Raw genomic sequence first — 23,153 nt, forward strand, 5'->3', positions numbered from 1 at the left:
CACAGTTTCAGTGAGAGAGCCAGTCTATGTCCATCAAATTATTCTGTGGAAAGAGCCAAAAAACAGTCCCGGACAGCGCAACAGCATAGAAGATAGCAATGAACAGAGTGCATTTGCTCTTAGCCATTTCACTACTAAAGAAAACATTTACACACATGTTAAAATTATGGCATTCATTCTTCCATGGTACACAAAAAGAGGTTTTACTCAGTAAGTTAGTCTCAGTCACCATTCATATTGCATCTTCTTTTTGAGACAATAAATGTGATTGGTGACTGAGGCTGTAATTCTGCCTTACATCTCCTTTCTTGTTGTCATCTTGGTTTATCGCAACATGATGATAGAATGTAAATATTTTCGTGAACGAACCCTTTAACTCACTCCCAAAACTCTGCTGTGTACCTGACTTGTGCGTACAGTTCACTAGGCCACTATGACATAATTATTCCACCCCTTCAGAGCAGTATGCAAGCTCATCATGACATTTCCAAACACCGTTCGCCACCACAATGGGGACAAAATCCAAAACAAAACAACTGCAAAAGTAATTCGGCCTTTATTGAAATCTGAGCTCATCTTTATATGTGCAAAATACACATGGTCACCAGTTCACACCAAAGGAATGCAAGCATGCATAGATTTGCTCTGTTTAATAACATTCAGGGAAACAAATGTTTTATGGAACTGACACAGGAGTGAACCTGCTTGTCATGAGCAAAGTGTGGAAAGGCCTAACGCCTCATTACCCACAGCAGGCTTCAAGTCCTCTACCAGCCCTATAAAGATTCTACAGTTCAATAATACAAAGGTTAATGACTTTATATTTCACTTTAGTAACTCGTAATCTTCCTGAGTCCTTGGTTTGCTCAACTTTTGGAGGACTGGGGGTAGGGTTGGTAAAACATGAACCGATGATGAAAGAAAAAAATTCTCTAACATAACCGGTGTTTTCTAAGTTAACATGCTTTATTTAAAATCCCCCAAGGATGTCCTGTGGTTAACTGCAATATTCGTCAGGCAATGGTTTTAGGATGCAATGCTGTTCAAATGAACAAAAAAGATAAAGCATTAGGGGTTGGAATCGTAAGGAACCTCAAGAGTTGATTCAATTTTGATTTAGGGAGTCAGATTCTCGAAGCATCTCAATATTTCAGCAACAGCATAGGGACACAATCCTTTGGCAAGTTAAAAGATTTACATCATTACTTACACACCCTCATTTTGTTCCAATCCCATATGGCTTTCTAGAACAAGGCAGAATTATAGCCTCAGTCACCTCAGTTAAGCGAATGATGGTTTGAAAGTGAATGGTGTCTGAGGCTAAAGGCCAAAGTATACTTGGCACATACCTTGCTGATCGCCCCACACAGTACGCGTGACGTAAATTTCATCATAATCTAGTCCGTGTGACCAGATATTCTTGACTCGTGGACGCGATCATCATCTTTGCACATCGTCGGCACATGTGCCGGCCATTGACTCTACTTAAAGAGTATCACAATGAAGTTGTATTGGGTATGCGTCAAACATGTTTGCATTTGCTCGTGGTCAGAAGAGTATCCTCAAAAAAGCAACATGGTCAACCAGGTGCGAGGCAATCCGGAACACGTATATCTGGGGCTTAACAAACTACCTAACATCTGCTTTTGTGTTACATGCAAGAAAGTCAGTCATACAGGCTTTTGGAACAATATCAGGGTGAGAAAATGATGTCAGAATTTAGATTTTTGGGTGAACTATCCCTTAAGATGTCTCGTTGCCAAATCCATTGTAAAGATTATGCATAAGTTACACGAAGACTACGTCTCCATTAATCCTGATACATCTGGAAACTGCCCTTTTAGTTTTCGAAACGCACTCTGTCCACACTGCCGTTTTCAAGCATTGTCCAACAGTTGATCGTCCACACTGAAACGTAAGAAAATGCTTAAATCCTCTTACTGCGCATTTGAAAAATCGCAGCTGCATGTACGGTCTGAACTGCAATTGTCCTCATGTTCCATCGCCGGTCACCAATTCAGATTAAACTTCCCGTCGCCTTTGAAGGAATGCAATGTGAATGTTGTACAAAGTAACATTTATCTTTAACAACGCTAAAAAAGTGAATATCTGGGACAACAGCGCCACTATAACATGGTCCACAATCTTGACTGTTTTGGTTGAATGGATCACATCTTCGGCACATGCCAACAAATACATCATCGTTTTCAAATATATCCATTTTCCCAGTCAACACTTCAATGTGAAGATGACAATTTCACTTGGGACACCATTTACAAAAAGCTCAGTTTTCACTGCCAAAAACACCAACTCAGTGTGGATGGAAGGCCACAACATAGAGAAAAAGAATAGTTTTCAAACATAAAAGGTATTTGTGTGAACATGGCCTAAAATTTGTCTGCTCTGATCTACCAGAAAAAGAATAATTAATTAAAACATTACGACTGTGATCAATTCAGAATTGTTAGATGAAGAATAGCGATGCATCAGTAAATACATTTTCATAGCTTGGAGCATAGCAAGGAAAGGTACCACAAATATGTACAGGCCTATCCTAAGGCTTTGGATACAACATGTGCACTGCAAAACTCTACAGACAATAATTAACCTATAGAGATTTAAAAACTGTCAACTGACAGCAAAATGTTACCAAGAGCACAAAGAGCAAAGCAGTGAGGTGAGCACTGATATGATTTCTACCCACTTATATTATTGCTTGTGCCATTTGAAAATGCAACAAGACCACAGCAGGAAAAGAGCGACCTTGTAACTAAGGAAGTGGTTTATTCAAATGTGTGAGCATCCCTCCCTCATAGTGTTACGCATTCAACGTGACGGTTTACTTTTGAAATGTACCATTTTGTTGGTGATCTCAACAGTGTGTGAGATGTAACTGTACTGCTGGCATAAATACACAACATAGTGTATTAGCATACTAGTATAGACTCAAAGGGTAGGAGGGGGGGGGTAAAGCCTAAATATTTGGAGCAAAGGCAAAGATTAATTTAACTACATTTTAAAAAACATACTATGGGAATATCAAGGCTGGGGATATAAGGCCAGTGATTGCCACTTTCACAGACTATAACATTATAGTTTAAATTGTATCAGTAAAAGAGTGTAGCTAATTTCATATTGGTGAAGTTAGAAAGTAGGCCACTTCCATCTTTCATTTAGTAATAGGCTAATACCCTTCTTCATAATAAATAATAAAGCACTGAATGAAAACAGTGGTTTCTTTACTCCAAACACACAAAACAGTAAAGCTCCCATGACACACACACAATGAATTTATTGAGTTATCAACATCATAGTCTACTTATAAGAATAGGATGAAAGGAAAGAGGCTCATATTTTTCCAAAGAAGTGTACACACCCTCTACACTCCCCCCCACACACCTGGATACCTCAGGAATTTGTCTCAATGAGATACACCACGTCTAAACAGTATGAAGAGAATGACTCAGATGTTTGTAACGTCAAACATCAGAGTATTTATACCATAAATTTAACAGAAGTAGACACAGACCTAGTTTTCAAAATATATAATGTTACATCTTGTTGGCTATACTTTTGAAACAGTGTGTATTTTAGAGTTTATGGAAGAGCTCCATTGACATCCATTGTAAGCTTAATTTTTGTGATATGCCACAAATTATAAAGAACAAAGCTTAGTCTGGGTAAAACTGATAGCTGATCCAAAGATGTTCCCTAAAGTGGCATTTTACAAGTGAATGATCACAGACAGGAAGGATAGGACGCAGGAGGGCGAAGGGAAAATTACACAGAGTATTCATGGCTGACTGGGGCATCAAAAGCACTTTGATAATTGCTGGAAAGAAATGTGATTATAATCCATATTGTTCAGAGACTCTAAATAACTATTATTAAGCAGAGGCCTTTTGTGGGATGCCAGGGTTAGGTAATGATGATTAAAGTCATTCTGGCTTATGCCACTAAATCAGAAAAGTAAGTAATAAAAATGTGTGTAATTCTGTAATAGAGTAACTACGATAGCTCCATAAAAACTGCATATTTGACCTTGATTTTTGCTGTGCTGGTACTTTATTAAAACTTAACAGAGAAGTCCTCTACAGTAATGAAGGAAGGGCTAGGATCAAGATATCGTGGACAAATGCATATACAATTTTTAAATTTGAGCATTTTATGGAGAAATTATGCAGGCTCATGCTAAACTTACCGCCACAATGCTAGTGTTATTGGTGGCTGCAATGGCAATGCTATGCAGATGCAGGGGCAGGCCTATTTAACTGACAGTCTGCAGGCCTAATCTGGCCCATTTTAAATGTTCAGTGGACCATGTGAGGTTGTCAGTTGTCTTAGGGGCTGTTCACACCGAATCCATTTTGTGTCTGTTCACACTGTTTATTAATTGTTTTCCTATGTAAACTTGTTCTAGATGGACATTGCACCACGTCTCAATGTTTTTACAGTGTCTTGTGCAGGAGCGCCACGTTTTATAGATGCTTTCAGAGGTTGTGATACAAGTAATCATTATCCATCATTTTGACCAAATAGGGAGATTACAGAACTAAAATGATGTGCATAAAAGCAAGTACAAGTTTGAAGAAACAGAAAAGTTCTATTCAATAATTTTGTCAAGAAGTTTGAACAAACTTCACTTTTATTGTTCAACATTTGTTTTAGTATTAGTCTGATTTACTCTCTCTGTCATTGACCAATTTTGAAAGCACTTGTTTATTTATTTATTTTGTCTCAAGTTACCTGTAAATGTTTCAGAATGTCCTGCTACTGTAAATATCATGATAAAAAAAATTTTATTATAGACACAAATGTTTTATTTACATAGTGAACAAATATTGTAGGCCTACTAAAAACAATATCTGTAGATAGAAGCTTTTCGTTAATAAAATATTCTGACTTGCCCTCATGCCCAATTTTTTTTTTTTTATCCGGCCCACTTGTCGATGAATTGAAATAGCCCTGTGCTTTGGCTTTCAGGGTAGTTGCGAGCTGTTAACCAGCCCAAGTCAAAAGAGGCCATCACCAAATTTCTATGATATTTTGATCCCTAGATATTGCTCCCTAGATATGGCTCGGGCCCACCTTCAATGCAAGTCTAAGGGATTTAAAGGACTTGTTTTATCATCCACCACACAAAAAGAAGTCTGAATGGTTAGAGGAATGAATAGCACACCCATCGTCAACAAGTCACACAATTTGAGGTAACATTCCTGTTTGTAACACAAAAGGTACAGGACATGTTATGCACCTAAGTTTTATACTTGACCATAAGTATGAGCATTACTTAGTTGACACCTCTATATGTGACTGAAACAATATGATTACTTTTAATCTTTAGTAACTTGATGTGACACATCGTCACATCAGTGTCTGTTATACAGTATGTTTTGTTATGCTCATGGTCTGTTATATAGGTGAGGATAAGACAACCTCAATCCTTCTCCGTGGGCTCCTTTCTCTCTAATCTGACATCTGCACCCAAACAAAGAGTAACTCTCTACAATAACCCCCTTCACTTCTTAAGGATCTCCAAGGCATGCAGGGATTGTTACTTTATTGGGGTCAGCTTACCTTGCTGGCTTTTGTCCTGAACTCAAACAAGCACGAAAACTATGACATATATTTAGCACTTGGTTTTATTTACCTTGGAACAGGGGGGATCCATTGTAACTCACTGTATTGCCTCAAATGACCAACATTCACTTCTTTCCTAATTATTTACAATGTTCAATGAATAAAAGCTTAGAACAGGACATTCTTTAAAATGCATGATAAAATAGACAGTATGTCGGAGAGGTCTTCAGATTAACATCACAGGGTTGAAGATTAAAGCTTTTTATATTCTTATTACAAAGATAGTACAAATAACCTGTAGACCTTGTACTGCATTACATAAAAATGTTGTATCACTTCAGAGCCATGTTAATGACCTACCTATAAACGACACAGGATTATGTAATCTTAAAATGGTTACGAAAGATACATGATAATATAACAAGTATGTGATCAAAGATTTAATTTGGTCACACCGTTTACTCCCTTCCAGGCAAAGCAATTGTTGGAAAAATATTCAATTTCAAACAGGCATATAACAGGAAAGTTAACCCAAAAATTTACATTTTGTCATCATTTACAAAGACACACTTTGTGTTGTTCTAACCCTGTATGGCTTTCTTGCTTCCATGAAAAACAAAAGAACAGACAGGACTAACAGCCTCAGTCCCTATTCACATTCTTTTAATGGGAAAGAGTAGTCAACGTTCTTTAAAATTTCTCCTCTCATGGTCCATGAAAGAAAGATTTGGAATGACATGGGGGTAAATTACAGAAACTTGATTACTGGTTGAACAAACCCTTTAACAATACAGCCAAATAGTACCCTTTCATTTACTGTGTATGCAACAGAAACTGTATTGTCACACAAAAAGCTTCAGACACCGGAAACATGTCTGACTGTCAGGTCAAACCAGAAGCAATGTGAAAACCAGTGGGACTTGAGACTTGAGCATAATCAGTTTAAAAACATGTAAATGTGCCCCCACATTTCAGGAGCAGCACACCTGTAAATCTTGTAGGCACATCCACAACAGTGGTTCGTGGTCAAAGAATGTGTGTGCAATGGAACTTCAGAAAGCCTTCTAGAATCTTGAATGTAATTATTAGGAAGTCATTCAAAGTTAATTTTAGATGATTTTTCATTTGTATGATGGCAAATTAGCTTTGCTGTTGATGGTCATCTAATGCTCTGCTGGGAATATATTAATTAGTAGGCTACATTATGCATGGATTGCATTGTGATATTATCTCCAGGACCCTTAAACACATTTTACACATGTTTCGTGAGAAACACCCACATTTTGCGCATTACTTATGTTCTGGGTCCAAGACACCTGTCCAATGACGCACGTGTTCAGATGAACCATCTAACCCGTTATAAGATACATAATCAACTTTTAAGTAATGAAAACTTACTTTTAAATATATTGTTTTAGTTGTAGGCTACCAACCTTGGAGCTCACGCTCAATCTCTGCAAGCTTATGTCCCCGTTTGTCTCAGTGACGGGGGTCGATTCTCGTGACGTCCCGATCTTCACCTCATCTTCATGGTCCGATCCAGCGCTGCTCGGTATCGGTATCCCATCAGTCACATACTCTTTCTGGCACTTCAAGTTATGCTTCTGAAGCAGTTCTGCGGTCTCTGCATCCACCACGATGAGTTCGAGTTTGCCCGAGACCGCTTGTATGCGGGACACCACATGTTGATGCCTCTCGTCCTCCACACTCTCCCCGTTAACGAACGCAAGTTTGTCCCCGGGCTGCAGACCCGCTTCGGCGGCCGGGGAATCGGGCTCCACATGCCTTATGAACTGACCGAGCTTGCCCTTTTCGCCGTGGAGATGGAAACCATAGCCGTTGTCCCCTTTAACTAAACCACACAGCCTTGGCCTGAGGGTGCTGGACATTTCGTATAACTTTCAGAGTTTCAAAGACACACAAAACAGCAACTGGGCTAAAGAGAAAGTAACAGGCACAAACTAGATATAAGTAGAAACGAAACGCTCCGCGTCTACCGTAAGTCTTCCCTGTGTTGCGACTCTGTTACAAATCAAATCGCAGTTTTCACTGATGAGGACCCACTCAGGGCTTCGCGGGTCCGCCTACGTATCAAACGCTCGATGATTGGAACTTTCACCTGTCAGTCACTTGAATGTCATACTCCGAGATGCGTTGGCTAACATACAGGGGGCGTGGTGTTCATAAGACTGACAGATGAATTGGCCAATCATTAAAACACGTTTGAGCGAGCGTCTTTGTTACATTTTCGGTAACGCTTTACAATAAGGTTCCATTTGTTAACATTAGAGATCTTTTTTTTTTACATTAAATAACAATGAACTATACTTTTACAGCTTTTATTAGTCTTGGTTAATGTTAATTACAACATATACTAATATATTTTTTTAAATCAAAAGTTGTATTTGTCAGCATTATTTGCAATATGCACTATGACATAACAATTAACTGTATTTATATTAACTAACATTAATTAAGATGAATAAATGCTGTAAAAAATATATTGCTCATTGTTTGTTCATGATACCTAATGTATAACTAATGGAAACATATTGTAAAGTGTTACTATACACCGATAAGCCACAACATTAAAACCACCTGCCTAATATTGTGTAGGTACTCCTCGTGTCACCAAATCAGCGCCAACCCAAGTATGGCATTCTGAGAAACTATTGTACAGAGAGGTTATCTGAGTTCCCGTAGACTTTGTCAGTTGGAACCAGTCTTGCCATTCATTTTTGGCCGCAGGAGGGGTACATACACAATATTAAGCAGGTGGTTTTAATGTTATGGCTGATCGGTGTATGTGGCTCACACGTCAGCTATCACGAATATAAAATCGAGATTTAAACATGAATTGTTTTTTTGTGTGTGTGTTTTTTTAAGATGACATATGTAAGAAGTATCAAATGGCAAATTATAAATACAATTACCAAAACTTAAACTATCACAATGTTTAGATTTGTTATTGCTTTTAAAAGTTATGTTCTCAAGTCATGAACATGAATTTTTCTCTTCAGGTAATTTGGGAAAATGTAATTTTTCTCCAGACAGTTCTGACATTAATTCGGGAATGTAACAGGACGTGGAAAATATCTGGAGTTCCATGACATAGGGCCAACAAAATGATTGCATATATTTTGCCTGATATGCTTCTGTAGTTTAGGCTGTACAACTTGAATCAGTAAGCAACATCATTATTAACAGATATATCATCTGACCTCGTAGAAAATACGTGCTATGATTAGGTGTATATTTCCAGCCCTAATTAAGTTTTCCATTTAGGTAACTTCTCACACACTAATGTGATTTGCCATAGGCTACATTTTGCTTCCTTCCATCATAGATTGCACAATAAAAAGATAAATACTCTGGGATTCCCTTGCAGATATTATCTGCATGTTTCACATTGCTCATCCAAGTTAAGAGAAACACCCCCCCAAATAGTTGCTGTATTGTCCTGAAATGGATTCGGTCTTCTAAATGTCAAACTTCAAAACATTTTCTTTATAAAGAAAAGCTTTGTAGTAATGACATGTTTTTTGTCTACTGTGTGAATAGTGACAGACTGAAAAAGACAATAGGAAGTTCTTTTGATGAAACTACCTCCGGTGACTGGCTCGAGACCTGTGTGTGTTATTCACCGCATTGGTTAATGGCTCACAGTTGATTAAGCAAGGAAGTGCGTGCACGTTTGGGCAATGAGGCAAGATTGCTCAATCTGAGCAATAACACTTCATTTATCCTCACGTTTATCTACTTTCCCAAATGTAATCTCCTGAAACATGATACAATCTCATAAAAAAATCATCATGAAAAAAAATATCTCTCAAATAGCTTTTGTTTTCATTCATAATGGCTGTAGGCTGATTCTAAAACACACACGGTAGCAAGTTTGATGCCATTACAACACAACCGTATTGTGACAGACTCTAATAATCGTGTTGCAGAACAGCCTACATTTGAAACAGTGTTCACCACAGTGTATAGCAATGGGTAACACATGGTGACCAGAAACAATTATATGATTTTAGGAATATGCAGTCTTTTTAGTGTATTGAGGTCACTGATTCCACATCTGCCTGTTTCTTTGGTTGAAGATTCCACTGATTTAGTGATGTGTTCTGAGTGTTCTGATGTGTTAGGGGCTCTTCACAAAACTGCACCAGTGTTTTATTTAAATTTTTTAAATGGACCAGAATGACATTCTCTCATCATTCACTCTCATGCCATCCCAGATGTGTATACGTTTTTTCTTCATCTGAACAAAGTTTTTTAGGAAAATATCTCAGCTCTGTTGGTCCATTCAATGCAAGTGAATAGTGGCCAGAACTTTAAAGCTCAAAAAAGCACAAAAGTAATCCATTCAACTCCAGTGGTTAAATCTATATCTTCTGAAGCGATATGATAAGGTACGAGTGAGAACCAGATCAATATTTATGTCCTTTTTACCTATAAATTAATGTACACTTTCATTTACACGTTCTTCTTTAGTTTTTGGCTATTCACATTCTTTGTGCATATCGCCACCTACTGGGCAGGGAGGATAATTTATATTTTAAAAAGAGCTTGAAGCGATAGTTCACCCAATAATGAAAATGCATGCATTATATACTCGCCCTCCACTTGTTTTAAAACAATATGACTTTCAATTTTCGGTACAAAAAGGGAGACATTTTGAAAATATGATCTGCTCAATGATGTCATACAATGGCAGTTTATGGTGACCATCTCTTCAAGCTTCAAGAAGTATAATAAATTATTCAATGTGACTCATGCCTTTGTCTTAAGGCAAACAATAAGGTGTGGTTAGAAAAACTGAAATATAATTTATTATTTTTTGAAAATCTTGACGACATTTGCTCTCCTGTACGCATTTATCATGAGACTGCACGAAAGCAGCTGTGCTGCACCTGCTCACGAGATAGGGCATTCAATGAAAACTTGTTTTGTTAATTGAAAAAACAGTCTGTCACAGTGATTGTAACAACAGAACACAACACAGCTGTACAGAAGCCATGAGAACAGAAATTACAAAACATGAAGAGTTTGAAGTTGAAGAATAAATGCATTCCTATGCCCAGCCTTAATTCTTTGAACCAGAATACTCAGAGAGATGGAAAAGGCTTAAGGCAACCAGTCACACTGTGTCCTATCCAGAAGTTAATTGACACATTATGAAAGGTCTCTCTTGATTATGGCATCTCTTTGGGCTCAAAAATATGACTTGTTTCACTAAACATGGCACCTGCATTAGAGGTAGGGGGAAAAAAAAATCTATCAAGTATCTTGATATTTTTCCTTGTGATATTGTATCAATATTTGCTCACCAAATATCAATATTATTATTTACATTTTTCCACATTAATATTGGGGTGATGGGAAATTTTTTTCTTTTTGCCAAATTGTTCTAGTAATTCAACAGTACCTTAGAAGGAGCTGTTATCATGCTTTACACATAATCACCCTCCCTTACTAAAAATTATTATGCTTTTACAGTAATAACATTAACTGAGGTATTTTGATAAAACTGTTAGTATCATATTAAATAGGCTAACCTTTTGAGGCTACATTGACCAAACCACAAAAATATGGAGTCATTATGGTCTTATATGCTTACGGCTTTGCATTGTACATAGATATTTGGAAATAAACCAGCCTTTTTTTGTAAACTGACACTTTTATATTAATTTAACAATGCAATTTGTGATTTGGAAACAGTTTTCTTAAATCCTATGAAGACGAATGAGAAACAATCAGTGAAATATTGCAATATATCATAGTTTCGAATCGGAATACACCAAAAATAAATCGCAATAATATCGTATAGTTACCAAAATATCGATAATGTATCGCATCACCAGTTATCTTGTGATTCCCACCCCTAGTCTGCATGTGTCTTCACATTGCTTCACTCCCTCGTCTGAACGAACGTGTCGTCTCGTGCACACACACTGAACTGAATGTGCATTCACAATGCTTTCTTCCTATTATGTCTGAATATATGTGTCCTCTGCATCTCAATGTGACATCTGCATTTGCCTTACAATTCTGCATGTACCTTTAATCACTTTAAATATTGATCTAGAGTTTCTCACACACACTTATCATATCGCTTCTGAAGAACACTAGATTCTTATGGATTATTTCTATGCTGCCTTTATGTGCTTTTTGGAGCTTCAAAGTTCTGGCCGTCATTCACTTGCATTGAACGGAACAACAGAGCATAGATGTTTTTCTAAAAATCTTTGTGTTCAGCAGAGTCATATACATCTGGGATGGCATAAGGATGTGTAAATGATGAGATATTTTACATTTTTGCACAAGCAGCCAACAAATGCCCAGCATACATGGGAATTTCTTCCAAGGGCATTCCAGGTGGCACCTCGTGAAGTTGCTTGAGAGTATGCCAAATTTGTGCAAAGCTGTTATAAAGGTTAAGGGTGGCTACTTTGAAAAATCTCAAATAAAAGAGCGTTTCAATGTTTAAACTTTTTTGGTCACAGCATAATTCTAATACTTTATTTGTGTTACTTTTGACAGGTACTATAATACAACTACAAACTAATATACCAGAAAGCACTTGAGTTGTTAGTAATGAACTAAATGACAAAAATCACTGCCAGTCTGTTAAGATGAGTTCATGCATTTTTAATGCAATCAGATTTATGAAGCTTTAATTTATTATTTTAATCCATTTAGCACCATGTATTAGTTTCCTCTAATGTTGTTTTGCCTCTGAATCTTTATGATATGATATTCATACAAAATTCACAGAGCTAATTCCTTCAGTACATATGAATAGGTTCCAGTGATTAATGGCAATAGTCATACAGTTGTTTATCATGATGAAGACAAAGTCCTGTGTTATTGCTATAGTCCTTTTAATCATACTTTTCCTCTATGATGATTGGTTGTCAAAACATCCATTTAGCTGCAATGTAAGAGAGAAAAATAGTTAAAGGGATAATTCACCCAAACATAAAATTCTGCCATCATTGACTCACCGTCATCTTATTCCAAATGACTTACTTTCTTCTGTGGAACACAAGAAGAGACATTTTGGAGAAAGAGAACACTGCTCTTTTTTCAATACAATGGAAGTGAATTGTGACTTAGAAGACAAAAAAGTAATACAGGTGTGGAACAACATGACGTTGAGTAAATGACAGAATTTAAATTTTAGTAAAAATTATCCCTTTAATAAATGCAAATTTTCTCATTAGTAAAGCAGTCTGAATCACTGTATAGTACAGAAAGCCAGTTTGGTCCTTCATTTAACTTTTACTGCAGACAAATTGCAGTCCACGTGACCCCAGAAAGCCTCAAATACATGCCACATCGCTAAAAGACAGTCTTGAAGCTTGAAATGCCGAACTTGGCTCCAGATATGCTAAATAAAAGAATGGCCCCTTCCAATCACCACTGAATGGCAGGACTCGATATGTGAGAGGGGGGCTGTGAGTGGTTCTTGTACTGAGTGTGGAGACATTGCTGAGCATGTGGGGAGTCGTGGCCATCCAGCCAGTCCTGGTAGAGGCGCTGGACCTCTGGATTGGATTCAGGCAGTCGGACAGGCAAGCTGCAGTAGGACTCTTCCATTTGCTGAACAAGAGCGCGGTCAGGTCTGCCTCCCTCTCCTTCAGCTTGTCCTCGCCCACTTAAACAACCTGATTGTCAGAGAAATGTTTTTGTATTCTAAAAAGGTACGTTTAAAGCTGAGCGGCAAAATAATTGCTTTCAAACAATTGGCAAAAAGTCCCCCAGCTGGGAATCAACCTAACAATCATTACTTATATATTACTTGTAATTGTATCTGCATATTAAAGAATTCCGGGTTCAATACATGTTAAACTCAATCGACATCATTTATGGCATATGTTAATTACCACAAAAATGTATTTTGAATTGCCCCTCCTTTTCTTAAAAAAAAACTGAAAAAATGCACTTAAAATGGAAGTATATGAGAGCCAATTTTGGAACTTTTCCAAAAGTATAGTCACAAGACATAAACAAAATGTAAACATGATTTTAGTGTGATTTAGATTTTTTTGTTAAAAGCAATAGCCAATTTTACAACTTTGTTGCCATGATGATTTAATGTCAATAAACCCTAAAATAGTGTAAAAATGACAATTTAAACAACTTTACAGCTCAAATAACAAGAGTTTTAACAGAAGCATCAATTATAAGCTTCACATTTCTGCCTTGAAACCCTCTGCAGATTGGCCACATTCACTTCCATTGTAAGTACCTCACTGTAACCTGGATTTTGGCTTTTTTTAAAGAAAAGGAGAAATTAGACAATTTATTTTTATGGTAAATCAACATTATGCCAAAAATGCTGTCAATTGAGCTTAACTTGCATTGAACCCAAAATATTCCTTTAAGATAGAATAGGTGAATATAGTTTCAATACAAGTTAAACTCAACTGACAGCATTTGTGTCATAATGTTGATTACCACAAATAAATAAATAAGAGCAAAAATCAAGGTTTGAGTGACGCACTTTAACAGCCTTTTCACAGTCTCTGACATTCATGTACGACTGTTGTATTTCTGCCTAATGGCGTGCTGAACTGTAATTTTGCTCGCAATGGATTTTAGTCATTAAGAGAGAAGCTACTGGTGCAATGAGGAAAATTAATCTGACTATATGAAAATCATCTTTGTACAAAAAGTTTAGCATATAATGTCATTCTTGTTAGTAAAGCAGATGATGTGGCCGCAGAGAAAAGCAGAGCTGAAAAAGATATATTCTTATATACAGAACTTGGGTTGAGAGGGGATGCAGGAATGGCATCCCCTTGTTGCAAGAAATATAATAAGCATCCCCCTTTAGATCAGTTGTGTTATGTATTAGCTCTAATCATGCAAGTAAAATACAGAATTTTCTACATTTGATAAATAGCAGACTTTAAATAAGGGCGATTAGCCAGTCAAAGTTTATTTCGAAGTGTGAGGTTGCCAGATTTCTACAGGTGAATTAAATCTCGAACTTGCACAGTTTGGATATATTCTGGCAGGGCGACGATTTAGTAACGCAATCTGGCAACCTTGAGCACGCAAGCTCTCTCTCTATCTACTGTGAAAATACATTGGTTGTCGGAAATCGTTGAGTTTAGCGATGGGTTGACTTGTCCTTTCTAGTGTTCACATCAAAGTTACACCACTGAAGGAAAGGCAAGTTTGCATTGTCACTTTCAAAAATGGCCAAAAGAACAGTTCAAGAAAATATTTAGTCTTTCATTAAAAAGAAGAGAACATAATGCAAGATAATGCTATGACGAGTGTACAGTTACAACATGTACATGTTTTTAATAGAAACTATTTTCAGGGTTTCGCCTATAAAACCCTTTTGTGAGTAGAACAAACTTTTTAAGCATCTTTCATAGAAACAGACCAAACTTCGTTTAGTTCGGATACTGGAGTACAAAAATGCATGTCTGTGACAGTGGGCGTGCAATCTAGAATTTTTTTCCCTGATCATAACCTGTATTCTTTTCACAAAATTCATCTTAAAATACAATAACTGAGGGTAACAGGTGCATATTATGGCCACGTGTTCTAAGGGTTAATGATGTCATGCTCTTTTTTTGTCCAGAAAAAAAATACATAAAAACAAATGCAATTCAAACAAACCATTAACTTCAATACACCTCTTCTATGATGAGCATATTTTTAATTTCTGACTATAAATGTCATATTGATATTTCTTAAATGTGGTGTCCAGAGACAGTAAAAAACGTCAAAATATTTAAAAAAATGCTTTTGTCCACCAAATAAAAGTAATTGGACGTAACCAACATTTAGGTTTATGTTGACCATAAAAACAATAAAAGAGCGGACACCTTTAGACCCTCAAGACTGAGTGTACAGTTTTAAATAAAATTATATTTAATTTGACATTTTATTGAAAAAGCACATTTTGTTCAGGTCATGTGGTGTAACCCTGAGAAAACCTCTTGATATTTTCTACTCAGAAATTAAAAATAAATAAATAAATAAATAAATAAATATGCTATAAAAAGCATTGGCATCATGATGTTTACGGCGGTAATGCTGAACAAATTCTCTCTGGCTTTCCAAAATACAAAAACTAGCGGCTACCGTAGTGTCAAAGACATAATGGACCCCTAAGGATAAACAAAGATTACATTTCTGAGAACATGACACAAGTGTTTTAAACTAGATTTAATATATAATATAATTCGAACCATAGTAAATTATATGCAAAGATATTTTTGCTTTGATTGCTGACTCATGTTGTTGTATTCCTCATTTGTGAGTCACTTTGGATAAAAGCGTCTGCTAAATAAATGGACATGTAAAATTATTTTACATTTCACAGATCATTATGTATCATTTTTCAAGCTGATTTCATACCTCCAGGGCAGGAGAGCACCTCCACTAGCTGGTAGGGAACTTTTCCTTTCCTCATTCTGTGCACTAGTGTCTGTATGTTCCGGAAGCCATAGACTGCAGCAAACTGAAGGAGGGTCTCTCCATCACGCTCTAGCGCCACCTCCTGGAAGTCTCTATTCCTAACAGGAGTAAAGCAAGAATTGCGTGCACCAACATGCAACATAATGTTTATTAGCTTGTTATAATTACATATTTGCAACTATTTAGTATATGGAATATTTTATTATCCATTCATAGCATAACCATCAAAAACCAAACAGTCTGTCTGTCACCTGAGTGTCTTGTACACAATCTCTTGGACATCTAGGCCAAAGAGCTCTTTGGCAGCATGTTTGAAAATGTGTTCCAGAAAACCTTCAGATCCACGACCTTCATGCCTGATCATGCCTGGGTCACTGCTCTCACCAAATCTATCACATGAACATACACACACATAACTTACAGGATTCTAATCTATCACAATTTCCCTCTTTAAATGTTATTTTAGGGCCTCTTTAGTTGTTAAATGATCTGCCGTTTGCATGATCGCTTTTGTTGTAATAGGTTAAAACTGCAGAGCCATTGGAATGTTTCTTCTGTTTACCCCAATATAATGGTGCCGATTTAACTTACACATGATCCAAAGGAGCAGAGTCCACTTCCTCTGCAGTAACTTTGCTTTGTTCCATCAACAGGAGAATCTCTCCTAAACCAAAACAATCTTTAATGTCATTTCAAGAGTACAAAGATCACCAAAACACACTCCACATAAACCTGTTGTAACTGCTTCTAGACAGTCGAATATAATACAAGTTGCTTATTTCTAAGAAGGCAATAGCCAGATACAACAGAGAAATACATGCCAATTAAAAAACAAATCTGAACTGTTTTGGTCTAAACCTGTGGCCCAGTTATCTGTTAACTTATCTTAAAAGGCATCTTCTTAAAAGGCCTTACCTGATGTAAGCACACAGTCAACATCTCTGGTCTCTAGAATGCTGTTGTAGAATTCCTCTCTCACAGCTTCCAGCTTCTTATCAAAGCAGGGAGCCACCACCACATGGAAAACCTGATCAGGGGACAGCTTCTACAAAAACACAACCCCATAGTCACTCAGTCAACCATAACTGGAGATGATTAAGAAAGTATTTTTAAATGCTGAAAATGGTCTACAGGTTTCCACCCCTCACCTGTTGTCTTGCAAAAAAGTCTTTGACCAAGGAACCCATGATCGGTTGAGGTGACCTGGCTGTGCAGATGTGTGGCTTGACCAAGCTGCCAAGAACACGCTCTGCATAGCGGATCCATCCTGTACACAAAAACACACACACATTCAAGCTGACAACACTGCATGGTCAACAAGAGACTACAGAAGCCTACATGTGCAGATACATTACGCCAAAAAGACTTATCCAATATTAATACTATTTTTAATTCGATATGCAGTTTTTTTTCTACTCTTTTCTCCCCAATTTGGAATGCCGAATTCCCAATGTGCTCAAAGTCCTCGTGGTGGCGAGTGACTCACCTCAATCCGGGTGGCGGAGGACAAATATCAGTTGCCTCCTCGTCTGAGACAGTCAATCCATGTATTTTATCACGTGGCTTCAGCGCATTACCATGGAGACATAGCGCGTGTGGAGGCTTCACACTATACTCTGCAGCATTCACGCACAAATCACCACATGCCCCACCAAGAGCGAGAACCACATTATAGTGATCACGAGGAGGTTAACCCATGTGACTATACCCACCCTAGCAACCGGGCCACTATGGTTGCTTAAGAGACCTGGCTGGAGTCACTTAGCACGCCCTGGATTAGAACTCGTGTGGTAACTTGACTCAATTAAGTTCTTGATTTTAAGTTTTTAACCACGATGAAAACGCAATGCGTGCACCGTCTTGGCTGCACAAACGCCACACGGAATTTTACCAGTTGTCAGGTCCCGTGTTATGTGAAACTGCCTTGTTAAGTTTCTATTACATTGGATAAAAACCCATCTTTATATCTTTGTCATGCCAGCCACCTCGGTAGTCGATGTTATACAGTAGTCTCTGTAGTATTGGTTGACTGATGAGTGTGCCTGTGCACATTCGTATGTGCGTGTGTTTGCTTAAACACAGTTAAACAACTCAGGCTACGTCTATAAAGGCATTAGCTTAGTTAGTATTCATCTGTGATAAAAAGGAAATCATGCATTCTTTGCTCAGAGGAAAAAAGTAAAAATGAAAGTGGTGAAAAGTGCATGAAGGGGCATGGGGCTGCCTATGATCATCTATCACACAGCTGCAGAATGCTATGGCTATCTAACACAGTCACACCCATTCACACACAAACCACATTTAACACAAAACTGCACCCCACATTTGGCTCTTATCTACATTAAAAGACAGCATGTTTCAAAAACAAAAATGCAAGAGCTTTAGACAAAGGGTTAGGGAGTAGATGAAAGGGAAACAATCAATAAACTGTCACCAACTTCTGAAAAAAAAGTGAAAGATAGGAAAACACTGTTTCTAATGGTGTTCTACTGGTAGAGCAATGCACTACCAACGCCAAAGGTTCGATTTCCAGGGAACACAAAAATGATTAAAATGCAGACTTTAAATGTACTGAAAGTTTCTTTATGCCAAACGCATACATTTAAATGTAAAATTATAAGGCTATTTATATTGCAGGATGGATGCCACTTCTAACATTGCACAACCATCCACAACCTTTTAAAGCATTTTAAATTTGATGAAAAAGGGAAATATTTGGTAAAGTATCTCTACATGTTGCAATTTTAATACCATTGTGGATGTTCAAGTGCTTTCTGTAAGGATGGGACCTTGTGATGCATGTTAAAGGTAGAACTGAGCTTCAGTGGTTATCATGATGTTCTTACCTGGACATGAAGAAGTGAACATTGGCATGGCGTTGGCATCATGATGTTTACGGCGGTAACGCTGAACAAATTCTCTCTGGCTTTCCAAAATACTAAAACTAGCGGCTACCGTAGTGTCAAAGACATAATGGACCCCTAAGGATAAAGATGAAAGAGACTTTTAAAACACAACAAAATATAAAATATCTTCATAATATATGTGCAAATATGTAGGATGATTATCAGCTTTGCATTGGATATGGCAAATATTTTCCTATGGGACAATCTTGATTCAGTAAGCCATTAAATGCATACTTTGGGTCTTTATTGAACCGGGACCTTATTCCACCTCCTTTAAAACATCCATTTGTTGTAGTAATGCCCCCACTTCTTTAGTATTCCTCAAACTTTCTCTATTAAATCATCTAACAACAAAAAGCTTTTTTCCTAATGGTTAAATTACAAAAAGTGTCCAAAAGGGTCTCAACTGGCCTAAGATATGTAATTGTGTTGCAATATATACTTCCAATTCTATAAATCATATTTATATTATAATTTCACATCTATTTTAAGTTAACTATCATAGGTTATCTCTTTCTTCTTTATTAAAAGACAAGTGCCATATTCAAAGAAATTACTAGTAAAACATGTTGATTTTCTGTGCATTTGTTGTGAATTATCAGTATGTGTGTACACATTCATGTTATACGGGTACATGTTATTTGTTACTCAAGGTGTCACTGTTGTATCATTGATTGACTTGATTTAAATTTGAAATTGATATTTAAAGAAGCAGCAACATGTATCTAAACTATAGCAAGTGTAACACATGAACAGTATGATAAGGCTATTGACATGGGTGTAATACTGAAAATCTGTGAGTTTCTTTAGACTCAAAACTGCCTGAGAAAATACATGTGTATAACTTCTGTGTAGCTTAAGTGTAGCGCAGTGTTTGACACCCAGTTGAGTCTAATAAAATTTCAGATTGGAAGAAATGAATACTGTTCTATCATTTGTTGCATCATCTCTTTGATAAATGAAAAATAAAACATCTAAAATGAACATATCTTGAATTTTTTCCTAGTTATTTTAAAAATGCTTTGGAAGTTTTACTCAATCTGGGCATTTTGTAGATCCATTTGTGATAGATATAAGTGCCGGGTCACTAAAGATACGAGGTATGTTATAATGTTCGCCAAACTCCATGCATTTAAGGGTTAAAAGCAGTAAAACAGTGTAGGAGGTGAAGGCAAAACCACCACACAAATAATTAAAATAAAAGTTTACTCAAAAATAAACATTCTGTCACCATTTAATCACCTTCATGGTCATTCCAAACACATATGACTAACTTTCTTCCACCAAACACAAAGGAAATATTAGGCAGAATGTCAACCTCAGTCACCAATTACTTTCACTCTATGAGAAAGAACAGCATTCAACATTCTTCAAAACTGAAGAAAGCAAAGTTATACAGGTTTGGAACAACAATGACTTGTCATTTGTGGGTGAACTTTCCCTTTAAGTGATTTCCAGTCAAGCCTGCAGCCCAGACTTACCCACACTCTTTAGGAAGCCACAGAGTTTCTGTGCAGCCGCCGAAACATCAAGGTTAAATTTAACTGCAAAAAAGGGCAGCGACTGGGGACACAAGGACACCACCAGAACTTTGTGCTTTGAAGTGTCACATTTCTGCCAAAAAATAAACATAAGAAACTTCCACATAGAACAAAGAAAATTCTCTCCAAAGTCTGATACAAAATTCTGGGCAATTTTAGGTTGTCTCTACCTTATTAAGGGCAAGCACATGATTCATTTCATCCAGATTTTGTTGAGAGATTTTCTGGCCTTCGTCCTCCGATACGCAGCCTTCACAAGACAGACATGCACTCAGCAACACCTGCTGAACTGAGCTAGTCTCTCTCACCTGAGGAAAACAGCGTATCAGATTACCCACATCAACACGTTCAAAACAAAATGATTTTTCATTCATACTCAAAACAAACAAAACAACAGATGCTAAATGCAGCTTATTATATTCAATAATCAAGGCTCTGCTGTATTAAATTGTGACACAAGACATTATATACAAAGAAAAATACCTCTCCACTGACAACACCTTTCTCTTGCAGTAAGTTTATACCTTCACCACTCTGCTTCTTGTTGCACTGAAGATTTGGAGTGAAGGCAAAATAAGCAACAATTAGTAAAAGTTTCAGTTTTTACTAAGAGTTTCCAAACTTTACGGATCCTAGGACCCCCTAACCAGACTTTCAGTCAATCCAGGTACCACCATATCTATCTATATATATATATCTATATATATATATCTATATATATATATATAGAGAGAGAGAGAGAGAGAGAGAGAGAGAGAGAGAGAGAGAGAGAGAGAGAGAGAGAGATTTTAGGGATGTGTACGAGTAATCGATTATTTGTTCTGCACCAGCTATTTTACTATTATAAACACTAATTGGGGGGACTGAGTAGCTCAGCGAGTAAATTCGTCCTCCGCCACCCCGAATGAGGCAAGTCACTATGCCACCACGAGGACTTAAGAGTGCATTGGGAATCCCAAATTGGGGCAAAAAAGGAGAACATAATAAAAATACATAAAAAAAAAAATATAAAAACACTACTTGAATATCACAGACTGACTTCCTTTGGATATTTGACATAATTATAACACATAATTATACTGTACTTTCCCATTGAACCTGCACCAGTGGAGCACATTTTCTAAAAAGCCAACTTTCAGTACTTGTTTTTCGGAATAAAACACGTGAACAAAAACTTTTGATATCCTTTACGTAGAGTTTTTCAAGTATAGCCTTTATGTAGACTCCAGAGTTTCCATATGTGCATTACACTAATGAGTGCAAAAGTTTTGTATTATCTTTTTTCATTTATATTAATACATATTGTTCATAAAAGCATAGTATGTTGAAGTTAGCTTGTTTTTAAACCATTCTTGGCAACTTTTGTTAATAAAACAACATACATTTTATATGGAATATGGTGTATAGGACTACAAAAATACTCTAAAATACCCACCCCTAATTTTCAGTAAAAACAACTAAAAATGTAACATGTTTAAGATAATTTTGAATGACCTTTTATAACCAACAGGTTTTTATTCATAAGTCTAAGTTAAAGGGGCCATAACACCAAAAGTAGCATGCGTATACGTTCATTTTAAATGAAATTACATGAATATATTACCTGCTTAGTGCAATTCTCACACTTTTCCTTTTTCCATCCAATACTGACTTCAGACATTGTATTAGCAACTCCTGAAAAGCAAGTTCAGAACCAAAACTCATTCCATGTTAAATGAGAGATAATAACACTGTCAGCACTGTACTGTATTCACAAGCTTTCTGTACCAATAGAGCATTCTGGGTGGCCAGCTTATATATGACACCACACAAAAAAAACAGGTTTAAAATAAAGATGAGCGTTAGTAAAATCAAATAGTTACATTGAAGCCCATTATTACCATCAAACATTCAAATAATGATCCATTCTTAGGAAATTGTGATAATTTCAGGTTCCCAGAACCTGGTCTATTCAATTTCACCTAATTATTGTTTTGAGGAACTTTCATGCTTTTGTGCATAATCACAGGCGAAGCAGCTGGATTACATTAACTTTCTCAGTATGTAATCAGATAATAAACAAATTACAGAGGCACAGAACCGCTTACGAGACATACATAAATCGCTGAGAAGGGAAATTAAGTTCGAAACCTTCCCTTTCCTTAGATAACCCGTGACATATACTGAAGAAACTGCCCAAGATCGAACAACGACGAGTGCTTGAGTAAAACTAAATACATCATAAATAACTGAAATACACACATAGCCCACCAAACTTACATAAAACACATGAAACCTTGTTGTTTAAAGGGAACCCAGGAGACGCAGCAGTGAGTCTTTACAGCAGGAACTTCTCTATTGACACATGAATGCGGCAACTGGTCATCAGAAAACAGCGCAGAGATGATCGCATGGCGGTGATATAACACTGATGTGCATAGAGTCATCCGTTTCGCAACTCTCATTGATCCGAATGGGCCAGACTCGCGGGAGAAGGAACACAGTACACCTTGACACCGGTGCAACCGACTCCATTGTCCTTGCGTCGACCAGCACGCATGCGTGAATCAGTAACTCCAGTTTCAACTCCCCCTGGGCGGACAAAACAATGCGTGCCTTACTAAAATGAATTATTTGCAGCATATATCTATGTTGTATATCAGCAAGTATGGACTGCTTTGACGTTATGGACCAAAATTAT

The 23,153-nt window shown here is 37.0% G+C and overlaps 2 protein-coding genes across 2 annotated transcripts in view; both read right to left on the minus strand.

The window, feature by feature from the left end:
- Window positions 1–7,637, minus strand: part of LOC127633304 (Na(+)/H(+) exchange regulatory cofactor NHE-RF1-like) — a 31,335-nt gene extending 23,698 nt beyond the window's left edge. The window contains exon 1 of the mRNA XM_052112319.1: window positions 7,014–7,637. Within this exon, the coding sequence (XP_051968279.1) occupies window positions 7,014–7,469 (456 nt within the window). The 5' untranslated portion in view covers window positions 7,470–7,637. The remainder of the gene's footprint in view (window positions 1–7,013) is intronic.
- Window positions 7,638–12,131: 4,494 nt separating this feature from the next.
- On the minus strand, window positions 12,132–22,990 carry LOC127633540 (nuclear prelamin A recognition factor-like). Its single transcript, XM_052112712.1, has 12 exons — window positions 22,733–22,990; window positions 22,077–22,147; window positions 20,957–21,022; window positions 20,644–20,781; window positions 20,414–20,546; window positions 18,873–19,007; window positions 17,175–17,293; window positions 16,942–17,071; window positions 16,618–16,690; window positions 16,278–16,415; window positions 15,967–16,124; window positions 12,132–13,250 (listed from the first exon to the last, which is right to left on the minus strand). Exons 2-12 carry the CDS (start codon window positions 22,131–22,133, stop codon window positions 13,000–13,002), a joined length of 1,398 nt encoding a protein of 465 aa, XP_051968672.1. The 5' UTR covers window positions 22,134–22,147; window positions 22,733–22,990; the 3' UTR covers window positions 12,132–12,999.
- Between the last annotated feature and the right edge of the window lie 163 nt (window positions 22,991–23,153).

This window comes from Xyrauchen texanus, chromosome 40, assembly GCF_025860055.1.
Source record: "Xyrauchen texanus isolate HMW12.3.18 chromosome 40, RBS_HiC_50CHRs, whole genome shotgun sequence".
Taxonomy (NCBI): Eukaryota; Metazoa; Chordata; class Actinopteri; order Cypriniformes; family Catostomidae; genus Xyrauchen; species Xyrauchen texanus.

Coding starts and splice junctions, on each gene's coding strand:
- LOC127633540 (XM_052112712.1), bottom strand. CDS start 22,133: ATGTCTGAAGTCAGTATTGGATGGAAAAAGGAAAAGTGTGAGAATTGC. Junction 16,416..16,617: donor TCTGCTCCTTTGGATCATGT/GTAAGTTAAATC, acceptor TTCATGTGATAG/ATTTGGTGAGAGCAGTGACC. Junction 13,251..15,966: donor GGTGCTCTCCTGCCCTGGAG/GTATGAAATCAG, acceptor TCTGACAATCAG/GTTGTTTAAGTGGGCGAGGA.